Source organism: Styela clava, chromosome 1, assembly GCF_964204865.1.
Source record: "Styela clava chromosome 1, kaStyClav1.hap1.2, whole genome shotgun sequence".
In the NCBI taxonomy this organism is placed as follows: Eukaryota; Metazoa; Chordata; class Ascidiacea; order Stolidobranchia; family Styelidae; genus Styela; species Styela clava.
In genome coordinates, this window is record NC_135250.1 from 26,078,505 (window position 1) to 26,104,116 (window position 25,612).

At 39.0% G+C, this 25,612-nt stretch overlaps 1 protein-coding gene across 1 annotated transcript; it reads left to right on the plus strand.

The window, feature by feature from the left end:
* The first annotated feature begins 276 nt into the window (after nucleotides 1-276).
* On the plus strand, nucleotides 277-24,428 carry LOC120334979 (neuropeptides B/W receptor type 2-like). The gene is made up of 9 exons (XM_078115082.1): nucleotides 277-425; nucleotides 1,690-1,821; nucleotides 2,644-2,773; nucleotides 11,922-12,050; nucleotides 12,738-12,871; nucleotides 13,464-13,579; nucleotides 19,292-19,408; nucleotides 20,379-20,520; nucleotides 21,340-24,428. Exons 1-9 carry the CDS (start codon nucleotides 349-351, stop codon nucleotides 21,470-21,472), a joined length of 1,110 nt encoding a protein of 369 aa, XP_077971208.1. The 5' UTR covers nucleotides 277-348; the 3' UTR covers nucleotides 21,473-24,428.
* Nucleotides 24,429-25,612: the final 1,184 nt, after the last annotated feature.

Sequence of the window (25,612 nt, forward strand, 5' to 3'; positions counted from 1 at the left end):
AATTACAGTCAATTTAGATTAATTTAGTCATCGCGCACGGTAGACCTACCTAGCAAAAGCCTTTGCCTAGCCCTGGTTCACGAGCGACCCACACAATTACACGAATATTTGAAAAAATGTCGGAATTTTATCTAAAGTACATTGCAGTGATCGATAAAATTTCAGTAGCTCAGTAACACAGGCCTCATCAGGTAACATGACCAAACACGGTATTTTTAATCTGCCATAAACATTTGATTATGGGTGTACGTTACACGTTCGATTAGTTAGCAGATGGGTTTTAAATAAACCAATACGGTGTTAGTGTTCAGTAACCATTAGCTCCTGTCAATCAACGTGCAATAGACTATGGACAATGTTACAGCAATCTCAACTATGAAGAGCACGATTCTGAAATGGAACTTGACAACATCTGCTCCAAATAAGTAAGTTAAGTTTTTAACGTGTCGTACAATGCATATTTATTGGGCACGAATTGTACCTATGGATCGTTTTGTTAATTTTTTATCGTTGTTGATGATATTATTCTTGGCATTCTTTTCGGTGCTCCCGAAGTATTCGCACGAAGATGGCGCACAACCTGAATGTAGCATGTGTACCAGGTCAGGGTTGTTCAGGTTGTGCGTCATCTTGGTACGAATACCTCCGGAGCGCCTACTTTTCTTTCTGTTGCTATTGTTGTTGTGACAACTCGTCTTTCTTATTGATTACTGGGCCAATTGGTTGAAATTTTTAGTGGATAAAGATTGTTCTTGTTACTATTACTTTTATTTATTTCAAACATTTTTGTTGGCTCTATTCCTTTTTGACTTTTAAATTTTGTATGATTGCATCATCAAAATCAAAAGTTGTATGGCGGATTGGCGGTTCAGCGATCGCATCTCACCTAGTCAGACTACATACTTTACAAGATTTCATGTATTTCGATTTGGCCATCGTATCTGTATATTTGAGCATCGCTCTCTTGTATTACACATCTTTCGGAACCAATATTTTGTATATACATATATGATAAATGCCTTAATATGAGACTGGAAAGTTCGGAATCGAAAATGTATTCTCTACACACAAAATTTATTCGAATGTTCAACAAACATTCAAAATATTAGCCAAAAACCATCTGTTCTAACAAAATAGCTTTACTTGAGATAAAACAGAGTTTCCCAATTTTTTTGTTCATCAACACCCGTTGGACAATTTATAGATTCGTTCATGTACCTCCAAACCAGCTGATTTGCCTTGCGTTCGGTGATTGGAAAAAATGAGTCGTGTAAACTACAAAAGTATGCTTCATAGTTACTGTAGTTGAAATTAAAGCTTCTACTGGGGTAAAAATGTAACTTTCTAAAGCGTTATTGAACTCAAGTCTTCAAATATTAATATCGGGCGATAAACAGTATTTCAAGGCAAATTAGAAATTAGGGAAGGAATATTTTTATACCCTTGATAAGTCGAAATGTACCATTAGACGCACATGTGCCATTGGGAACCCTTGTAGTGTAGGGTTTGCGGTCAGCCACATGGAATAAATCGGGTTCGTCATCAAGTAACCACTACACTTACCTCAGAGTTTGATTAGCAACTCGGTGTTTATGTACTTCTACCAAACATTGTATACATGCAGCACATACATATGCATATTTGAATGATTAAATATAAATCTAATACTGACAATCGTTACAATGATAGAGTCGCCTTCAAGATTTATGGAGAATATGAAGCAGTCGCTTTTATTGTTGTCTTGCTTTCGTTTTGCGCATTTGGACTGTTTGCGAATTCTGTGACATTTACTGCGATCTGGAAATCACCGAAACTAAAAAGGTAAGATTATAAGTTTATACATGTACTGTAGTTCATTTCCTCAGTTGATCATATGAATTTGGGGTCGCAGCCAAACTTTTGGGCGTTAGAGAAATAATTTCGTCGCTCAAGAAGTGTGCGTATCAATATGGAGATAAATAAATTTGTTGTCCTACTTTATATATATAAAGTTTTGTAGAGGCACTGAAGCCTATGTGCAGGGAGTATGTTCACTTGGCTAAGACAGACAATCCCCGAAGAACTAAAATCGGAATGAAATTATGACCTAACCCCAACCTGGTACATATATAACGAGAGTACCTCATTTCCTCTGTTGATCAGATGGCTTGAAGTCGGGGCTAAATTTTTAGGCACATAAAAAATTTTTTTTGGAAATGGATGAATATTTTGCGACACACATTCGCCAATCACTGGTGTAGTTTCCATGCTATGAACGCTCATGCTATGGGTTTCTTCGCTATAGAACGGGAATGGGCAAGGTCTTTATACCAGGGGCCAAAAATTTCGTCCTAATAGACTGACGTAAAAACGTTGCATTTTATACAATATTTACAGTGTTACAAATTCAAAAGTGGAAAACAATAAGCCTCGTGCCAAAACTAAATTTAATCGCAATCTCAACAAATTCCTTGAGCTATTTCCTATCTGAAATATCGAAATTTGTTTTTAATTTGGTTGCGGCAGCCTCAGGCGGGCTAGATTGAATTATCTAACGGGCCGTATTTGGCCCATTTCAGCTATAGGAGGTCAATTCACAAATCTAGACAAAGCAATAATTTGAAAATTACTCAAATTAAATACCACTATTTTAATTCTTTTTAGCTCCGTATTCAACATATTCTTGATGAGTTTGTGCGTTTCCGACTTTGTCTCCGCTGTTGATAGTTTGGGAGTTTTATATCGAAGAACTTGGGGATTTCGATACTGGAATTTGCCCACTGTCTTCTGTAAGGTAAGTCATCCACCGGTATATCTATTTTTGTATCAATTTGAAATGCAAGATTCTTCCATACGGGAGTGAACCAAACTCCCTCACTCTTTCTCTCTCATCGTTAGTCAGATGTCAACTCGTAGCAACGTCATACTAACGATTTTCCGCTAATCTGGAAATTGCGCTCGCCTCGGTTTTTGATGATCTTTAAGTAAAAATCAAATACGGATTACCCAAAAACAACAGCGAGAGCAATTTCCGGATAAGCGCGATATTGTTACTATGAAGTTGCTACGGGTTGACATCGTTGACCAATCAGGAGAGAGTTTGATTTACTGCCGTGTAGCCTACGAATGGAAATTTTCAGCGTTTGGCACATTATGAACCTGTCTTAGGGCGGTTTATGTAACTTCTGATCGGTTAAATCTTTCCTCCACCATCAAGTACATGCATCTGATCTAATACCCATACATGGTTAACTATTTCAATACCCGACATGGACTGGTAACTGTTATGTTATGTAACTTCTGATCGGGTTAAATCTTTCCTCCACCATCAAGAACATGCATCTAATCTAAAACATATACATATACATGGTTAACTATTTCAATACCCGACATGGACTGGTAACTGGACAAGAGGCTGTTGTAGTACGCTATATATATATCAGGGATGGCGAACCATTTTCAATGGATAGGTGAAAAATTATATTTTTTTCGAGGAAGAGAGGAGAGTGGGTCACAGATATTTAATCAATGTTCGTATCTATAAGGAACTGAAACAAGTCTGATAAGCTTCTGTTGGTGTTGGTGTACTTTTGGGCCTCACTTATGCAGCACTTCTATCGGGGACTTTTTATGGCACTCGATTTTATGAAATTAGGGTACGAAAACACGCATATGAATTACGTTTATGATGATGCGGCAAATTATTTTATGGTTACAAAAAGTTTGGAGAAAATTCCACTCTAATAGTGATATTTTTCGATCAGCTTTCAACCACATTAAAGGCGCTTAGGGCCTCCGCGAGCTATTCGTTGACTTGAAAACTGTCCTCGACACACTGCCCTATCTCCCTCAACCTCCCTATTTTCGACCCACTACGCTATTTCCCTATCCTCGACCACTGCCCTATCTACCCAACTTTCTTATCCTCGACCCACTGCCCTATCTCCCTCAACCTCCCTATTTTCGACCCACTACGCCATTTCCCTATCCTCGACCACTGCCCTATCTACCCAACTTTCCTATCCTCGACCCACCGCCCTATCTCCCTCAACCTCCCTATTTTCGACCCACTACGCCATCTCCCTATCCTCGACCACTGCCCTATCTACCCAACTTTCTTATCCTCGACCCACTGCCCTATCTCCCTCAACCTCCCTATTTTCGACCCACTACGCTATTTCCCTATCCTCGACCACTGCCCTACCTATCTCCCTCAACTTACCTATCCTCGACCCACCGCCCTATCTGCCACAGCTTACCTATTTTTGACCTACGCTGCTATACTATTCAGCAGCCTACCTGACCTAACGGCGCTTTATTCACGACCCGAACGCCACACTGAACTTAACTATCTTGCGACCAACTTTCATGGGTTATACTGGTCGTGTATGCCAATGAGATGATTCAATCGTACTTCGACAAAACATGATTGACGGCATTCGTATATGTAGGCTGGAATCTCAAATGGTAAACAATAACCATAATTGGCAGTTTAAAAATGTGTTACTAATTGGGCTACTGATGGTCTCTTGTCGCGAATGACAGTTTCTAAAATTTAGCAAAGCCGTTTTATGCCCTTAATAATTGTCCATGTCGTGAGTCTTGTGACAATATGATGCTGATCCGAAATAAGCAGTAGTGCTCTGGTCCGTATAAAGTTTCAACATTTTATAGTAAAAGATTACGTACGAACTGCGTCCTTCGCAACTTCATTAAGTTGCAGATAAGATAAGCTCTTTTTTGGGACTATACGCTGAATTAAAGTGCAGTTGGAAACGCTAGCTACGACAAAACATTTCATGGCTTAAAAATAGTTTGGAAGGGATTACACTCACCGAGCGACTTATATTTTTGACTTTTCAGCCTTCTCAGTCACGTAAAAAAAGTTGTATATAGAACAGGATATGGCAGAACATTCGTTGAAAAATACCAAGCGTGCAAGTATTTGATTACTTTCTCATCGTTTTGCCTTGCATGGAAATACAGGCGACATTGAACGACTTTCTGAAAAGGAACTCAGATATGTCGAGATCGAATGAACTGCTAAAATTTTAAAAACAGTGACTCCAAAACATGCCATCAGTAGCCTAATTAGTAGCACATTTTTAAGCCACTAATTATGGTTATCGATTACTAATTGAGATTCCAGTCTACATTTACGAATGCCGTCAATCATGTTTTGTCGACGTACGATTGAATCATCTCATTGGCATACTTGACCAGTATAACACATGGAAGTTGGTCGCAAGATGGTAGAGTTCATTTTGACGATCGAGTCGTGATTGTAGCGCTGTTGGGTTAGGTACTGAGTGGTATAGCGTCGTGGGTCGAAGATATGCAAGTTGAGGAAGGTCGGACAGTGGGTCGAGGGTGGGAAGTTTGGGGCAGATAGTGCAGTGGATCGAGGTTAGAAGAGTCGAGGGAGATAGGGCAAGGAGTCGAGGATAGGAAGGTTGAGGGAGATAGGGCGGTGGGTCGAGAATAGGGAGGTGGAGCAGTTGGCCGAGGCGAGGGAGACAGGGCAGCGGATCGAGAATAGGAAAGTGGAGGGAGATAGGGCAGTGGGTCCAAGGATTTGTGTTGGGATTAAATTCCTATTAGACTTGCTTATGGGCTCAGTTGTGTAAAGTAAAGCGTAAATCGGTAAAATTTAGAAAAAAAAAATTGAAAGTTGAATAATATTTTTGTGAAGACCCTTGTTTTATCTGTTAAATGATGTCATGTGATATTTTTTCCACATTTGGTATTCTGTATTTTCAACACTGGGTCGTTGTGACACTGTCAATCTGTCCTTTGGTATCCTGTTGGCGTGTGCTGTGGTTGGTACCGGTACAGTGTGGTTGGTTTTTGGTTGAATTCTGGTCATGAGTGTCTGTGGGAGTGCCTCCGGTGGGTTACCAGGGATGTTTCTTCGTGGTTTTGCGACTGCGGGGTGGGGATTTGTTGGATGTTTTAATGCTAGACAGTAGGTTAATATTATTGGACACGTAGTGGACATAGCGATCGTTTTGTTGTCGGACACCTAGTGGACATAGCGATTGATTCAATATTATGTTGTTGTTGTTGTTGTTCTTTGACACTTTTGGACACTTAGTGAAAAACCTGAAAAGTCGCTTTTCTCTTTGATTACTGGACCAATTGCCCGGAAATTTTCAGTGGTTACAACTGTATTTGTTAATTTCGATAAGAGCAAATTGAATTGAGTTTTTATATGCCAGAGAAGAACCGTTCCATGATCGAATAGCAGGCCTACATACAGTAACAGGTACTGCAGTACTGGTAAGGTACCGTACGGCAGGGGTCCGCAACTACGGGGTCCCTCCGCTCTGGGTCGCGAAACAATTTAAATTTTCCATCAATATGAGCATCGCGTCTGTGTAGCGAATTTACCTATAACAGCTATATAAAACCCTAATTATATTTATGGAATCTCCCCCGAGTTTAGACTTCCTTATTTACTGCCGTAACATTGGCCAATCAGCATAAGTGCAGATTTTGACGTAACAATAAACGTTTTAAATTTAGATTGATATTAAATCTAAAAATAAAAGTTATGTTATTCAACTAACGTATTTCTTTATTTTAGCAATAGCAATAGTGCTCTGGTCCGTATAAAGTTTTTTTCTTCAACATTTTATAGTAAAAGCGTTGCCAAAGATTACGTACGAACTGCGTCCTTTGCAACTTCATTAAGCTGCAGATAAGCTCATTTTTGGGACTATACGCTGGATTAAAGAGCAGTTAAAAACGCTAGTTACGACAAAGCATTTCATGACTTAAAAATAGTTTGGAAGGGATTACACTCACTGAGCGACTTATATTTTTAACTTTTCAGCCTTCTCAGTCACGTAAAAAAAGTTGTATATAGAACAGGATATGGCAGAACATTTGTTGAAAAAGACCAAGCGTGCAAATATTTGATTACTTTCTCATCGTTTTGCCTTGCATGGGAATACAGGCGACATTGAATGAGTTCCTGAAAAGGAACTCAGATATGTCGATATCGAATGAACTGTTAAAATTTTAAAAACAGTGTTTGAAAACAGTTGGTCTTTCCTCCACCATCAAGTACATGCATCTAATCTAAAACATATACATGGTTAACTATTTCAATACCCGACATGGACTGGTAACTGGACAAGAGGCTGTTGTAGTACGCTATATATATATCAGGGATGGCGAACCATTTTCAATGAATGGGTCAAAAATTATATTTTTTTCGAGGAAGAGAGGAGAGTGGATCACAGATATTTAATCAATGTTTGTATCTATAAGGAACTGAAACAAGTCTGATAAGCTTCTGTTGGTGTTGGTGTAGTTTTGGGCTTCACTTATGCAGCACTTCTATCAGGGACTTTTTATGGCACTCGATTTTATGAAATTAGAGTACGAAAACACGCATATGAATTACGTTTATGATGATGCGGCAAATTATTTTATGGTTACAAAAAGTTTGGGAGAAAATTCCACTCTAATAGTGATATTTTTCGATCAGCTTTCAACCACATTAAAGGCGCTTAGGGCCTCCGCGAGCTATTCGTTTACTTGAAAAATGTCCTCGACCCACTGCCCTATCTCCCCCAACCTCCCTATTTTCGACCCACTGAACTATCTCCCCAACTTCCGCATCCTCGAACCACCGCTCTATCTTCCTAAACCTTTCTCTTCTCGACCTACTGCCCTATCTCCCTCAACTTACCTACCCTCGACCCACCGCCCTATCTGCCACAACTTACCTATTTTTGCCAACGCTGCTATACTATCCAATACCTGACCTAACGGCGCTTTATTCACGATCGCCACACTGAACTTAACTATCTTGCGACCAACTTCCATGGGTTATACTGGTCGTGTATGCCAATGAGATGATTCAATCGTACGTCGACAAAACATGATTGACGCCATTCGTATATGTAGGCTGGAATCTCAAATGGTAAACAATAACCATGATTGACAGTTTAAAAATGTGTTACTAGTTGGGCTTGTTGGGAATGACAATTTTCTAAATTTAACCAAGCCGTTTTATGCCCTTAATAATTGGCCATGTCGTGAGTCTTGTGACAGTATGACGCTGATCCGAAATAAGCAAGAGTGCTCTGGTCCGTATAAAGTTTTTTCTTCAACATTTTATAGTAAAAGCGTTGCCAAAGATTACGTACGAACTGCGTCCTTTGCAACTTCATTAAGTTGCAGATAAGATAAGCTCATTTTGGGACTATACGCTGAATTAAAGTGCAGTTGGAAACGCTAGCTACGACAAAACATTTCATGGCTTAAAAATAGTTTGGAAGGGATTACACTCACTGAGCGACTTATATTTTTGACTTTTCAGCCTTCTCAGTCACGTAAAAAAAGTTGTATATAGAACCGGATATGGGAGAACTTTCGTTGAAAAATACCAAGCGTGCAAGTATTTGATTACTTTCTCATCGTTTTGCCTTGCATGGAAATACAGGTGACATTTAATGAGTTTCTGAAAAGGAATTCAGATATGTCGATATCGAATGAACTGTTAAAATTTTAAAAACAATGACTCCAAACCATGCCATCAGTAGCCTAATTAGAAGCACATTTTTAAGCCACTAATTATGGTTATCGATTACCAATTGAGATTCCAGTCTACATTTACGAATGCCGTCAATCATGTTTTGTCGACGTACGATTGAATCATCTCATTGGCATACTTGACCAGTATAACACATGGAAGTTGGTCGCAAGATGGTAGAGTTCATTTTGACGATCGAGTCGTGATTGTAGCGCCGTTGGGTTAGGTACTGAGTGGTATAGCGTCGTGGGTCGAAGATAAGCAAGTTGAGGAAGGTCGGACAGTGGGTCGAGGGTGGTAAGTTTGAGGCAGATAGTGCAGTGGATCGAGGTTAGAAAAGTTTAGGGAGATAGGGCAATGAGTCGAGGATAAAAAGGTTGAGGGGGAAAGGAAGGTAGTACAGTGGGTCGATGATAGGAAGGTTGAGGGAAATAGGGCGGTGGGTCGAGGATAGGGAGGTGGAGCAGTTGGGCGAGGGAGACAGGGCAGCGGATCGAGAATAGGAAAGTGGAGCGAGATAGGGCAGTCGGTCAAGGATTTGAGTTGGATGTTCCTATTAGACTTGCTTATGGGCTCAGTTGTGTAAGGTAAAGCATATATCGGTAAAATTTAGAAAAAAAAAATTGAAGGTTGAGTGATATTTTTGTGAAGACCCTTGTTTTATCTGTTAAATGATGTCATGTGATGTTTTTTCCATATTTGGTATCAACACTGGGTCGCTGTGACACTGTCAATCTGTCCTTTGGTATCCTGTTGGCGTGTGCTGTGGTTAGTACCGGTACAGTGTGGTTGGATTCTGGTCATGAGTGTCTGTGGGAGTGCCTCCGGTGGGTTACCAAGAATGTTTACTCGTGGTTTTGCGACTACGGGATGGGGATTTGTTGGATGTTTTAATGCTAGACAGTAGGTTAATATTATTGGACACGTAGTGGACATAGCGATCGTTTTGTTGTCGGACACTTAGTAGACATAGCGATTGTTTCAATATTATGTTGTTGTTGTTCTTTGACACTTTTGGACACCTAGTGAAAAACCTGAAAAGTCGCTTTTCTCTTTGATTACTGGACCAATTGCCCGGAAATTTTCAGTGGTTACAAAAGTAATTGTTAATTTTGATAAGAGCAAATTGAATTGAGTTTTTATATGCCAGAGAAGAACCGTTCCACGATCGAATAGCAGGCCTACATACAGCAACAGGTACTGCAGTACTGGCAAGGTACCGTACGGCAGGGGTCCGCAACTACGGGGTCGCGACCCAAATTTAGGTCGCGAAGCCCTCCGCTCTGGGTCGCGAAACAATTTAAATTTGCCATAAATATGAGCATCGCGTCAGTGTAGCGAATTTAGCTATAACAACTATATAAAACCCTAATTATATTTATGGAATCTCCCCCGAGTTTAGACTTCCTTATTTACTGCCGTAACATTGGCCAATCAGAATAAGTGCAGATTTTGACGTAACAATAAACGTTTTAAATTTAGGTTGATATTAAATTTAAAAATAAAAGTGATGTTATTCAAGTAACGTATTTCTTACTTTCAGCCTACTGCGATTTTGTAGTTGTCAATTTTGAAAACCCGATCTCACATAAATGTAAAAATGCCTGTAATAGCTTTTTTTTGCAATGCCGGGGTATTCAGATAGCAGTATTGCCCAAAAGATTGCCAAAGTAGCTACCCTTTAAATCGCAAAGACTCTTTTCAACTCATTATTGTTTGAAATTTCAATCAAATAAAGATGTTATTAGGAAAATTGTCCGTCTTTTTCGTCACGTTTCTGCGGACCGGTAGTAACCTTTCCGCGGACCGGCGATGGGCCGCGGTCGGTGGTTGCCGACCACTGATTTAGTCATTCAGACAGATTTTCATGGTTGTGAATATTACCTCGTTTTGTCGGTTTTGGCGTGTTATTTGTTAGATTTTAGTTGTGTTTTTTTTTAAATATAAGTCCTAAACTCACAAAACCATTCTTGAAATGAGTACCCATAATTTTTCAATGGTAGAGTGTAAAGAGGAAGAATTCAAGAGATCAAAAGTCGGGGAAACATTCGTTACTTAGTTGTTCGCATTGTTCTATCCTACTACGTAGACTTTAGGTTCTCAAAGTGCTCCGTGCGGAGCCTCAGGACTCCGTTAAGGCACTTCCACACTGCTCCATTCTAATTTCTAGGTTTTTATTTCAAGTCTCAAAGATTTTGTTTTCCCAGCGGCATTGTATGTGAGAAACTAATAAAATGCAAAGTATGGAAACATCTAGTTCTCGTATAAACCCCTAAACAGTCTGCAGATGCACTTCCGAAAGAGACAAGACGTTGCGAGAAATGAACAGATCAAATGCATTGTTATGACATAAACTATGTGAGAGCCAATAGCTGAATAAAGGTACACAGTGGTGCATACATACGTCCAAGATTAGGAGTTTTGAAAATCACCATACCGGCCGAGAACGATAAATTAACTATTTGAACATGAATGACGGTACAATATAATAGTTTATTTATTGGTAGATTAATTTAAAGTCGGTTTTTCTTAATTTTATATCACTAAAATGTTAGCATTTTATTTTATTCGTGCCTTGGCGGGTCACGAATAAAACGCGGTGGGTGACTTGGTGACCCGCGGGTCAGTGGTTAGCCATCCCTGATATATGATTAGGTCGTTTTATTAGGTTTTCCTCTCCCCAAAGATTAATATGGAAATCCTATAAATTTGAAAAAATAAACCATCTAATCATAAAGCATTATGAAACTAAAACCTAACTAATAACTGTATATATAGGCTTCACAAATAGGCGAAAAATCTAACTATTTGAAAATTTCCAGCTGATGTTAACAAGTAAATGACATCTTATTATTCAATTGACTGGGTAGTTTTGTCACCTTTGCTACAGTTCTCAGGCTTGCCCATGTGACATATTTTTGATCCCATTCCCATAGCAATTATACCTGTCTCATTCAATCCCATGGGATTCTCATTGGAATAAAATTCAATAAAAATTGTTAAATTTAGGTTTAGTGTCCACTAAATAGGACTATATGCACGAAGAGACATGTAAAATAATAAAATATACGGGCTTTATTAACTTTATATTCATAACTGTTATACATGTGTCCATCAGCCCCTTCACGAAGTATATTTTTAATGCTGAATATAATTTGCTCTTTATAACAACAAGAGAGCTATGATCAAATATATGGACACAAAGTTCATAACGAAATGTTTTACCATCATTTTCCCGAAAATCATACTGTTCCCGTGTCTCATGGGAAATACAAATGTGTGCTGTCCCTTCTCATCACATGGGACGTTCCTCATGGACAACCCTGACACTGCTACATTGCACGATATGCTACAGTGATTATCATTCTACTAATCGACAATACTTAAATTTTTTCAGCTGACGTTGGCTGTTGACCTGTGGACTACGATAGCAACAATTCAGCATGTTCTTATCTTTTGTGTTCTTCGCATTATCTCGTTCAAATTTCCAACAAAGTTTGGTTTAATAAAACCTTCCCACGCAAAGGTAAAATAGTTAAGTAATATAAAATTCAAGTGAGCATTGCTCAAATATATATATAAACATTGGAATCGAATGACTGATACGAGGCTTAAATCAGCGATTTCTAATAACAACTTTAACCAAAAATTCACATCGGTACCGGTAAGGCTCTAGCTGAGAACCGGCTTTGGTCAAAGTATCTGTGGAATAAACTAATGGAGTGACACGTGATAGCGTAAATATATGCCAAACTGGGGAGCTTTGCGGTAAAATATAAAAACCCATTGGACGTAAAGAAAATTAAAAAACAATAACAACAACAATTTAGTAAAACAACCCATATGCCCACTTTTTCTCCAATAAACTAGGTAATGGGTACTATTTTAGTGGTGGGGCTGCCACAATAGCGTGGGGTGTCTGTTAGGGTTAAAACGAAACTCTTCCCGCAACTTTCGAATTGTCGCAATCGATGTGAATTGGTTCAGGCTGAGCAGGAATCTGAGTCTGCTCCTGGGTGGGAGTCATATTACATTATATCTCATTTTAACTTGTATCAGACATAACAATATCCAGCTGTAATAGACTGGAATTCAAGTTGTTTATGACCCAGGTTCAAAGTTAGTTCAAATAAATACCGTCTCATATAATGTTAAATAAATACACTTTTCAGTTTATCAAGTATTTATGTTTATGACTTGCATTTATGTTAAGACCGTGGTTGCTGTTATCTGGGTGGAGACATTCTTCCTCGGTTTTCTGCCGTTCTTCATTTTCCCTGCAGTCAAAATGCCACCATCGGATCTTACTAAACCCTACTGGTATTCTTGTGCGATGCAGCAAAAATGGCGAGTACAGTCTGAGATATTATTCGTCTGTAAAGTATCTTTGTTATAAGCGATCGAACAGGGACTACTAACACCTTAAATTCACACAGTAACAACTGTATGCACAACTAGAGTACTTGTTTGTATGCAACCTCATGTAAAAAGCGGTGTTTCGTGTCACACACTTGTCCCATTTTGCCACACTTTTTTCATTTCAGCGCTGTTTTTTCCCTTATTGACGCAGTTGTCCCACTTGTCGTACACTCCTTCCATTTGTCCCAATGTTCTGAGTTAATGTATATATATATATATATATATATATATATATATATATAATGGGGCCAATGTCTTTCTGGAAATGCTGAAGCCGATGAATATGTGCTTTCTGTAAAGCATTTTTATTATCTACAAAAATCGTTTGTTAGTTAAATCCATGGTATGTGCAGAGTCATAATGGATGTAATACGGCCGAAGGCATATAGACAAATTCATACAATGGGGACAAGCGTGGGGGACGAGATGATTTTGTAACCCTATACCAGTAGTTAATTTCGTATTATTTAGTGAAACATTCTTCTTGCTGTAATACGATTTTAATATTTTTGATTTTCAGGCTACGCAGCGCGGGGATGTATGCGTTCATAGGATTCCCGATACTTATTTATATTCCTCTACTGATGGTCGTCGTATTGTGTCTACTTCTGATATTCTTCATTCTACAGAGACGTAGTGAGTAAATCATCCATATATACCCAGTGGTGGTGTTGGGAAGTCTGATGAGCAGATTCTTTACAGATTACCAACTTGAGTGTCTTTGTATAAATCCAATGTTTGTGAATGAAGCATAACACATTTAACCTAATGTAAGTCTAACTGTTAACAAAGATCTTAATACAACCAAATACTCCAATCAGTTAAATAGAAAATAACACAAACATGTATGATACAGGTAGAGAGAAATGGCATAGAAACAGAATGGCAGAAATGGCATATCCCAATATCTCCCCTTCGTAAAGGAAAAATATATTTGTTTTTCAAAATATCACAAAATGACAGAGTGAATAAATAACGAAATAGCAACAGGTGAAGAAACATTTGAACAGCAATAAACAAAGAAATAAAAATTGTTCAGTATTCATTATCAAATGTCTTATTTTATCACATAGAACAGTCAGTATAGTCATGTTCATTCAGACAGCCCTGGCTTGTTGTAAGGCTGTAGGCGTCTCAATGCCAGAGATAATCTTGGTGGGTGCGTGGCTGGACGAGAAATAGCTGAGGGACTAGTTTGGTTTGACAAAAGGCGAGAAGGTGGGGGCCCCGAATTTGGAGGGTGGTTAGCTCTGGAGATATGGATAGAATGTGGCAGGTTTGGTGATATGGGAATTGTAGCTTGGGGTTCGAACAAAATAGGCTTTAGGAATCTTCGGTTTCGTGTGACTGTTCTCCCAGATCCATCCATTCGAATCAAGTATTTACGGAGTTTGAAGCATTTCACAACTTTTCCTGACCTGTCCCATCTTTTGTTGATGGGATTTTGGATTGAAACGTTTGTTCCTTCTTCTAAAAATGGTAGGTCGTGTGCATGTTTGTTGTATTCAGTTTGTAGGTCAATATATTCCTGAGAAAGAGTTTTTTCTCTAGCTTTGGCTGCTTGTGTCCACAGTGGATTGAGCCGTAGGTTTGATGGGTGAATAGGTAAGAAGTCCTTCAGATGCCGAGAAAACAAAAGTTGTGCTGGACTGAGTCCAATATCACGAAGAGGGGTGTTTCGATATTGAAGAAGTGCTTTGCCGAATGAACGACTTTTTGGGGAACCGTCTGGCAGTAAATTGTCCCGGATGAGTCGTTTGGCTGTTTTTACGGCAAGTTCAGCTCGCCCATTTGATTGTGGATAGTGTGCTGATGAGATTCGACCTTTCACACCCCAAATTTCTTAAATTCCTCTGAAGCAAACTGAGGGCCATCATCAGTACTGAGTTCTTCAGCACAGCCAAAGCGCGTGAAAAGTTGTTCGAAAACAGGAATGATGCGGTTTGTGGAAGGTGATCGATGAAAGTGGGCAATTTCAATCCATCCACTGAATCTGTCTGTGATTGCTAAGTAATCGTTACCATTTAGATAAAATAGGTCAGCACAGATTTGTTGAAAAGGCCATTGGGGTGGAGGTGTTGGTATGATAGTTTCTTGAACTTGAGATGGTGCAATATAGGAGCAGGTGGAGCAAGAAGATTTGAAGTTGAGAATGCATTTGTTCATTCCCGGCCAGTATACACAATCTTTTGCCCTAGCGACCATATTTGTGCAGCCCTGGTGGGCACTGTGTAGTGTATGAAGCACAGATGATCTGAGCTGTCGAGGGATAACGAATCTTTTGTTATCTAAAACAATAATCTTGTTGTCGAAACAAGATAGTCTGTTACGTAGTTTCCAATAGGAGCGAACCTCTGGTGAAGTGGCACTTCTTGTGGAAGGGAATCCAGAAGAAATAGTTTCATGTAACAGCTGATGTGATTTGTCAGCTTGACAAGCGTTTTGAAGCCTATCGATAGTTATTGCCCGATCCGTAAGAGGTCCATTCTCGTTTTCAATGTAACAATTTAAAGCTCGTATTGTCTCGTGCATGAGAGACCAAGTGGTGTCGTCCTCTAGTTCAGCAGCAAAGAGGTCTTCATCAGTTGGATTAGAGGCAGAAAGTACTGGATTTCTTGAAAGGGCATCCGGCCCTCTGTGCCATTTTCCACAACAGTGGTGTATGGAGAAATCGTATTGAGAAACTTTTGATCTGAATCTCAGCACGCGTGGGTTGCTGATGTCAGATAGTTGTCGGTTGCTGAACAATGGGATGAGGGGTTTGTGATCGGTTACTACAATGAGATCTTTACAGCCGAGGATGAAAGACTTGGCATGGTCTGAGCTCCAAGCAAGCGCTTCGCCTTCGATGGGTGCGTAGTTTCTTTCAGCTTGTGAAGTGTGCCGAGAGCCGGCGTATACGAGATGCCAACCATCAGGGCAACAATTTGGGGCTTCATTTGTACCGCAGGTACAATATTTCTGTAGAAGTAGGTAGCCAATGCCGTCCTTGCTCAAGTCGCATTGAATCAAAGATGGTCGATGAAGGTCAAATGATTTGATCCCTTCTTCACATAGGGTGATAAGTTTCGCTTTCGATTTCTCAAATATAGATTGAAGAGTGTCGTCCATATGAATTTGGATCCCTTTTTTATTAGGTCGCGAAATGGGAGCATAATGGGGGAGATGGCGTAAGCCCATGATATTTGGTTGACCAAGCCGTGCCAACTTCGAGCGTTGTGAATGTTTGTCGGAGGTGGAAAGTTTTTATGGAGTCAAGAAGCGCTGGGGCAGGTGCAATCCCAGCAGGGGTTATTTTAAGGCCAGCAAATATGATGGTATCCTGACAGAATTTGAATTTATCAGGATTGAATACTATCCCCTTTTGAACGCTCAGTGTGAGAAAATCCCAAACTTGATAGAAGGATGATTGAATGTCACTCTCATATAGGCATAGGTCATCCACTACATGCTGTACTTTTTCAATGTTTGACTCTTCTAGAATAAGATCGAGGTTGCGATTGAAAATATCTCCTGCAGATTTAAAACCTTGAATAAGGCGTGTGTTCATAAATCTTCCCCATGGTGTGATGAACGTTGTCAGTGGTTGACTTCCCTCATCTAGTGGAACGCTATGATAGCCATCAGTGATGTCCAAAATAGACTTTTTCGTGTTAGGAGGAATTTTGCAGGCAGCTTTGAATGGAGATGGATTATAGTGAGCTTCTCGTATGCACTGGGCGTTCAATTTCTGTAAATCAATAGTTCGCCGGATAGATCCATTTTTCTTCAAGAGTGTGACCATGGGTGAACACCATGGTGTGATCATGCCTGGAGGTACGGGCTTTACTATGCCTTTTTCGACATCGTCCAGTAGTTTTTGCTTTGCTGGTTTCTCCATATGTATGAGTATTGGAATCGGTGTGTGGCGTGCATATGGGATAGCCTTCGGTTTGAGGTAGATGTGTGCAGGTGGTCCCTGCATTGTGGGGAATGGTGGAGATCGGTCAAAGGCAGAAGCCTTGAAACTATCCAAAATGTACTGTTTCAGTCTAGTTATGTTGTCCTCAATTGGAGGAAAAGGAATAGACATAGGTCTGGTCGGTAGTGATTGAATCCGTTGATTTGTGATTGAGGGTTTTGTGGGAGACCTTGTGCTCGTAAGAGAGTTTATTGAGCTGACATTAGGTGATGGCAGTGGAAAGCCCTTCGGTAGGATGTCCAATGCTATACATGCATCTTTACTTAAATATAGATGGCGTAGCTTTATCCCAGGTTCAGTAAAGTATAGTTGTTGTTTTGTTTGTTTACCATATCCAATAATATTTATGTTTACGTTGGCATAGCAGTAAGCTTTGATAGTACTACCTCCTACAATGCGAATGCTTTTGTTACATTTTTGTAGAACTTTCTTCGATATGTGCAAATATGAAATATATGAATGTTCAGCGACACATATTGATGCTCCACTGTCCGGTAGTGCTGTCACAGGTTTGGAGCAGATGCTGTTTGCTGTAGACGAAGTATGAGAGATCTGAGTTTTGATTTCAGCTAATGAGGAGTGTGGATCTCCAACGTTATAAAGTGAAATTACGCTCAGATTGGCTTTTTCATCCACAGAATCTGAGTCTGACTGGGACTCGGATGATGTCATGGACTGTGCCTGTATTGCATTGCTTTTTGCGGAGAAGCGTACTTTCTTGTAATGATTATCTTTTCGACAGTGAGAACAAGTTTTTCCCCATGCTGGGCATCGATTCTTCCTGTCCATTTCTGTGGATCCATGATTAAGACTGCCACATCCCCTACATGCAATACGTCCTGAAGATGACTTCTTGCTAGGGCTTCTCTTTTGACGTTGTCTTTGTGTGGCAAAGTGTGATACAGAATAAGATTGTGTGTGGCTGTGTATTGTTTCTTGATTTCGAATAGCCGATTCGTGAGCGGTGGCATACTTAACAACTTCCTCTAAGGTAATGAGGGCCTTTTTGTCTGCGCATTTGGACAGTATGTCAGCCTGAAGGGTTGTGTTGCAGATGCCCTTGATGAGCTGATCCCGAACGTGCCAGTCGGTTTGATCAAACTTGCATGCTTCGCTTGGGCATATGTATTCGCAGTCGTGTGCCACAGAAAGCAGTCTGGCTACAAACTGTGTGACTGTTTCCCCAGTATGTTGCTGCATGTCCATGAATTTTGTTCTGTGCGTAAGAGGATTTAGTTCTAGTGTGACAATGTTCCTGATTTTAGCTAGAAATTCCTTTTCGGTTAAGTCTCTGAACTCTGAACATGTGTTGTTGATGATTTTTTGAACTGCCTGATCACATGCAGAGTAAAGTAAATTGGCATGAACACTTGCATGTGGTTGAAGGTTCTTGAATGTTGTCCACACGGATAAAGCAGTGCGAAAATCAGAACTAGACATTCTAGTTGAGAATTCAGGTAACTTTACGGGCAGATTTAGTTTGGTGGGCTGAGAAGAGTTGGATATGATTTGCTGAGAATGATTCAATACTTTAATTTGATGTGCTAAGATTGTTATACCCAAATCACTTTTAAGAGTATTTTTGTCCAGCTGTGGTAATTCAGTCTCAGTGAGCTCATTAGCATGAAATATATTTCCATATTCATCGGATCTCTCATCGGGGATGCCGAGAGATTTGAAAAAAGTACTCCAGCTGGTAGCATCTGTTAGTCGCAGCGCCATGTTGGGAAGTCTGATGAGCAGATTCTTTACAGATTACCAACTTGAGTGTCTTTGTACAAATCCAATGTTTGTGAATGAAGCATAACACATTTAACCTAATGTAAGTCTAACTGTTAATAAAGATCTTAATACAACCAAATACTCCAATCAGTTAAATAGAAAATAACACAAACATGTATGATACAGGTAGAGAGAAATGGCATAGAAACAGAATGGCAGAAATGGCATATCCCAATAGGTGGGAATCGAGGGGGTTTGTACATGTTCGCGCAAACTCGTTCTTGGAATGTCTCGACTAGGGCTAAGCACTGGTGTTTCGAAATCGAAAGGATTTTTGTCCCTACCAAATGAAATCGAAACGAAACGTTTGTCACAAGTAGTAAAACATGGCACCATTATTACACCATTATCGACTTCCATCCAATAATGGTCCAAACCGTCTCACTTAGTCTTCTTTGAGTGTATTAAATTTGACAAGATATCATAGTGTTGTTTTTTGATATTAATCTCGGGAGAACTCAATTTATTAATATTGCATAAGTGTGTCCCATAAATACAAATGAGTCAACATTGATATCCCCGAGTAGCGAGACGATGTAAAGTCTGGTTTGTGTAAAATACAAAACGCAATGAATTTTTCGTATTCTGAATATATCTGTTTGTAGGAAGCAGGATATTGACTCATAAAAATCGGTCAGCAGCAATGCAGAAAGAAAGATCCGCTTTGATACAGCTAGGTCTGATTGCGTTCTCCTTTCTTCTTGGATATATTCCTTATTCAGGTAAGAACCATGTCTTAGATTCAAGCCCGAACCTTACCCAGGGTTAGGGATTGTCTGTATTACTCAAGTGAATATACACCCTGCCAGTGGTGGGATTCAGCCGGTTCTATGACAAAAGTCATATTTTTCATCCGGTTCTTTTACAAAAAGTCATTGACAGTAACCAGTAATGCTAACCGGTTCGCTGATCTCATAAAATTCCGTGAGACGGTTCTATAGAACCGGTGCGAACCGGCTGAATCCTACCACTGCACCCTGCCTATAGGTTTCACTCCCTTTACACAACTTAATGTAAAGTAGGCTAACAAAATTAGTTGCCTCCATATTGGTACACACACTTCTGGAGCGCCATAAATTGAGTAGGCAAAGCCGAATCGGAAAGATTCCGGTATTTCCAAATAACAGTAGCTTCTTACGTAATTTGAGATATCAGTGGCCGCTTGTACAAGGCCTTGTTTGGAGCGAAATGCGCGAGGAAGCGTTGCATGAAATAGCCAGAAATTGACTGATAAACTGGTGACAATCGTTGATTTGCAATATGATTTGGACGTCTTAACAGCTTTCCGCTCCTCCCGGAATGAAGATGAAAAATTCTCATATTCACTACCCAAGACTATAATCTGCTTTTTGTTTAATCTCTTATAAAGTTATCATGTTACATAAGAAACAAACCGATTAGTATGAATAGCTATCAAAGAATTGTGGCGTTTTCTAGTATTAACAAACGCATTAATATACATAAATACAGGGTGTTAAAAAGTAACGCAAAATTAACAGAGGTTAAGATGAAATGCTACTTAAAATATTTAACATTTCTTTTTAACAATATTGAATTACGGTGAAATGCCATTTAAACATTTCACGACTGACGCTTTTTAACAGTTAGTTTTTTAAAGTTGCCATGACGAAAAAATGTACCTTAATTTTGCGTAACTTTTTTAACATCCTGTAAATATTTGATTCTATTCAGCCTATGGACTTCAATCGATTATCATTCGATCAAAGGGTGGAAAATTGACGGCGCATTTAAACTGGTTTCTTTCTCTTTTTTGTCACACACTTCTTCGATTCTCTGAATGTCTGAATCCTGTTTTTTACAACATTGCATCAAGGTAAACAATGAATTTTGAAATAAGTTTAGTTAAGACGTTCTTAAACGTTTTTTTCTTGAGTTCTATATAATAACCAGTCCCACTGACTGCCTTTTAGCACAGTTGTCTTAAATTTATCCCACGGTTGTACTTGTACCAATTGTATGAGTCTCATTCCAATACATAGGCTACTCTATTTTTCCGTCTAAGTTTTATATCTATTCTAACGTTTATATTAATATAAATTTCACTTCATATAGACTATACTTACTTCAATTAACAAGTGCGAGAAAATGTGCGACAAGTATGGGGTGAGCTGAAAATAGGGCAAATTAAGGATAAGTTTGACAAATTTTCTGTCAAGTGAGACAAATTTGCTAGAAGGGTCAAATCTGGCACGACATTATTGATGCATCGATTACTGAGCTTTCAAGACAATTGTGGCATTCACAATGCTTGATTATAGAAATCTATGTTCGACATGAGTGAGACTAGGTTTGAATTAGTTGGACATGAGTGCTAAAATGGCAAAGCTGGCGCGACGTGAGACACTGATTACAGTTAGTTTGCAGAAACATCGGTGCATTACCAAATCTTGAATTTTAGAATTCTTTTAAACAAATTTCAGTGAGTCTGAGGGCCCCAGAGATTACCAATTTCCGTGACCAATTTTCAACCTTTTTTTCTTGGTAAAAATGCAATCAAGCTCAACGGTTTATGGGTTAAACTTATACGTTATTGCTTATACCAATCTGCGTGACTCACACATTCTGCTTTAAAATACATTAAAAAATAAAGCGATACATGAATAACACCAAATATTTGTTTTGATTTTCTCAGCAATATGAGACAAGCGACAGCAAAGCTCTTGATTGATGTTTTCGGATTGACTGGTCGTAGAAATGGAAAAGTAGCAGCTGATCCGAAGCCTCACAAGTCTAAGGCAACAACCATCACTGCAAACCAGCGCTAAGCAATGGTTTTGCTAAAATAATCAAATGGATGCACAGACTACAAGCTTTTTCTTAACGTTATTGGAGACGAAGTGCACATATGAATCGTTTTGTCTAATCGCAATTAATGAGCTGGTTGATTTCGAATTTCCCTTACTTGAAGATGGTTGAAGCCGCCATGAGATTATTACTGTTATTTATTTCAAATTTCCTCTATTACCCAATATTTCACCTGGATTATTGCTGTTTTATTTCACCACATATAAAAATGTTTTATTTCGTCACTCTTATCGCGCCATTTTATTTGGGCATATCTTTCTTGTGTCACGCGTGATAAGACGCATTTCTCATTCTCTCGCTCTCAATCTTATACGCTATAAGTGGTATCTTACAATTTCAATGAAGAAAAACAGTGATCTGATATAAGTGTCGTCGATATTCTCACAAAAACTGCATTTCGGCTAACTCTACGAGAGATAATTGAAGCAAAATCTACGCCAATAAACATTTATTGTCTTGATTAATAATTCATTTTAAATTAAAAAGTTGAGAGATTATTACTAAATGAAATAAAACGGTACTCTTGTAGTAAGCGAACCAAGATGGCGGACACAAACCGAGTATGTGTACCAGATTAGGCCATAGTTTTATTACAATTTTCTTGTTTCAGTTCTATTGAGACTTCGGGGACTAGCTAAGTGACTCGCGTAGTATTAGTACCTGAAATTATAGTCTGACCCTAATCTGGTGTCCGCCATCTTGGTTCACATAATACGAGAGTACCAATAAAACAACACTACTAGCATAGCAATGTTAATTATCAATTATATTGCATCGACAAAATGATTACAAACGGCGCTTGCAGCACATAACGAGGGCTTCAGCCGTTCTAAGAAAATGAAAAAAACGCATCTTTTTGATTTTCACTTTATTTTTGTAATTTTTCATTGAAATAATTTTGTGAATGTTGCTTTATCATATGATTAAATATCAAAATAAAGACCTTACATTTTCTGTAATATTTGAAAAAATATGAAATTCTACATTAGCCCTTTTGTTTTTAAACTCTCAACATGCTAAATACGTATGATAAAGCCAGGTGTTTAGCATTATTTGTTTGTGGAAAATAAAATACACGAAGGAATGGATCAGAACAGGTTTGGGATACTATAATGCAAGCAAAATAAGGGAAATCAGATACAATAAAAAGGTAAAGTGCGTGTATATACATATCTGAGTAAATTACGATACATTTTTATTTGCAAAGGAAACATAATATATATTGTATTCCTGTAACGACGTTTGGGTAGGTATATTGTTACAGCGGTTTATCTGTTATACGCATGGAAATACACCGGTATATATATATCACTGGGGAAAGGAAAGCCGATAAGATGGTTTAATCATATGGCGTACCAAGGTATCTCTTCCGGTTTCCAGTCCATTTCAGGTATGGCAATAGTTTGTTGGACCGTTGTTACTTCAGATGCGTGGACTTAATATCTGCGTAGTATGTATATTTATACGGCGTTTAGTCGCGGCTTTTTTTCCGAACAGGACCTTGTACAGGCAGGTAATGATATCTGAGGATATGTAAAATAGTACTATTTATTTGGGAAGGCTGAATTCTTTTTGGTCCGGATTGCCTGCCTCAGATATTTTTTGAAGCACGCTGGATTTTTTCTCGCTGACACACATATTCGACGTCGCTTCTTTACGAGTTCAAGACATAGTTTTCACATTAATCAAAATGCATAGGAATACAGAAAACATACAAGAGAAGGCCTTCCTGCTGCAACAGTTGGGCGCATGACATTTAAAAGTTATTAAATTTACATTTTAAATGATTAGAAAAAAAGTCGATTCTCGGGGAAACATCCATTGAGCTTGAAAGCGTGAAAATAAAATACATTTGGTGGTATAAGGAGCGGCAAACGTCATATTTAGGATTGATGTAAGGTTGGATTATATAATACCAATTGCTACCTGAATGCCCTCGTCTGTAGAAGGCATATTGTGTTGCTACCTGACCACTGTTCTCCAAAGTATACATATAAATTTTGTTCTATTCAAAGTAGTTTTCGAGAAAATCCAATTTTTCAAGAATATGGATGATGTGCATCTGAACGGGATCATTCATCCCAAGCATTTCTTCTGAATAATGTTACGACGTTCTTCAATTGTCTGTACGGGATTGATTAATCCTATCTTTTGTTATATTTCGGAAACTTGTAAGTTGTCTTCTGAGTGAGCTATTTTTAAATGGGTTTTAATACAGTCCAGGTTTATTTTATATATATCTATGTCATTCTACGTCATATCCAAAATCCTCAACGTTGCGTCGTTTAGTTTGCAAGAAAATTGATTGAATTTTATAATGAATGTTGCTGCTTTACTACCAGGTAAGCGTGTAGCGCAGCATATTCCTGCGACAGACATGCCCAATGCAACCAATGATAATATTACATATATCACTGCAAATGGAAATATTTTGACGTTCAAGTCTGACGAGCATAAAAATAAACTTGTCCCGACCGTCACGGTTTGCTCATCCGAGAGTACGCATTGAGACGAATTCGACTTGTACGGATGATAATGTGCTATAAAACACGAAGCCACATCTGCGATTCCGATTGAAACAACTAACGCCAGGATATATCTCAGTATGTAACATGCTGCAATTTCTGATTTCGAACTGACGCAATGCAAACAATTATCCCAACATATGATACACTTATTTCCTTGTTGATCATAATTTCGTTTTAATTTATCTACGACGTAGATTTTGTACATTTCACCGATTACCTCCATTTTTTCGGCCAATTCGTTTTTATTTTCTTTCTTAGCATTAGCTGCATTCTGCCGGATTCGGGGCAAGAGATCCGGCTGATTTTTATCATCAGCAGCCTGGGATGGGTTTTGGTTTTCAGCATTAGCTGGGGGTGGGTTTTCAGCAGCATTAACCTGTGGTTGGTTTTGGTTTTCAGCATTAGCTGGGGGTGGGTTTTCAGCAGCATTAACCTGTGGCTGGTTTTGGTTTTCAGCATTAGCTGGGGGTGGGTTTTCAGCAGCATTAACCTGTGGCTGATTTTGGTTTTCAGCATTAGCTAGGGGTGGGTTTTCAGCAGCATTAACCTGTGGCTGGTTTTGGTTTTCAGCATTAGCTGGGGGTGGATTTTCAGCAGCATTAACCTGTGGCTGGTTTTGGTTTTCAGCATTAGCTGGGGGTGGGTTTTCAGCAGCATTAACCTGTGGCTGGTTTTGGTTTTCAGCATTAGCTGGGGGTGGGTTTTCAGCAGCATTAACCTGTGGCTGATTTTGGTTTTCAGCATTAGCTAGGGGTGGGTTTTCAGCAGCATTAACCTGTGGCTGGTTTTGGTTTTCAGCATTAGCTGGGGGTGGATTTTCAGCAGCATTAACCTGTGACTGGTTTTGGTTTTCAGCATTAGCTGGGGGTGGGTTTTCAGCAGCATTAACCTGTGGCTGGTTTTGGTTTTCAGCATTAGCTGGGGGTGGGTTTTCAGCAGCATTAACCTGTGGCTGGTTTTGGTTTTCAGCATTAGCTGGGGGTGGGTTTTCAGCAGCATTAACCTGTGGCTGGTTTTGGTTTTCAGCATTAGCTGGGGGTGGGTTTTCAGCAGCATTAACCTGTGGCTGGTTTTGGTTTTCAGCATTAGCTGGGGGTGGGTTTTCAGCAGCATTAAGCATTCGCTGTTTAATTCTGTGTATTTATTAGGTAAATAAAAATATCAAATTTTTATGAAATTTATGTTCTAAATATTTAAAGTGTCTGGATGCAGATAATAATAAAAAAAATACTTGCAATTATACATATTCCAAGTATTCCTGCACCGGGCCATTATAAACCATTGCAAATTTGCCACAAGTCACTTTGCTCACGGTCGGCTATTCATATTATATATAGACCGCAGATCGAAGGTAGTTCAAAAATACTAAATTTGAATTTTTTCATGGATTCACAGACTGTTAACAGTGTTACGGTCCAGCAGTCGGCAACCCAGAATCAGTTTTACTTTATGCGGAGTCGTAATTATAACTTCTATGAAAAAAATGTCTAAACAAAAGTTATCAATTTAATCCCGTGTACGGGTCTGTATTTCAGATTTTTGTTTACAAATATCACAAATTCTTAAACCAGA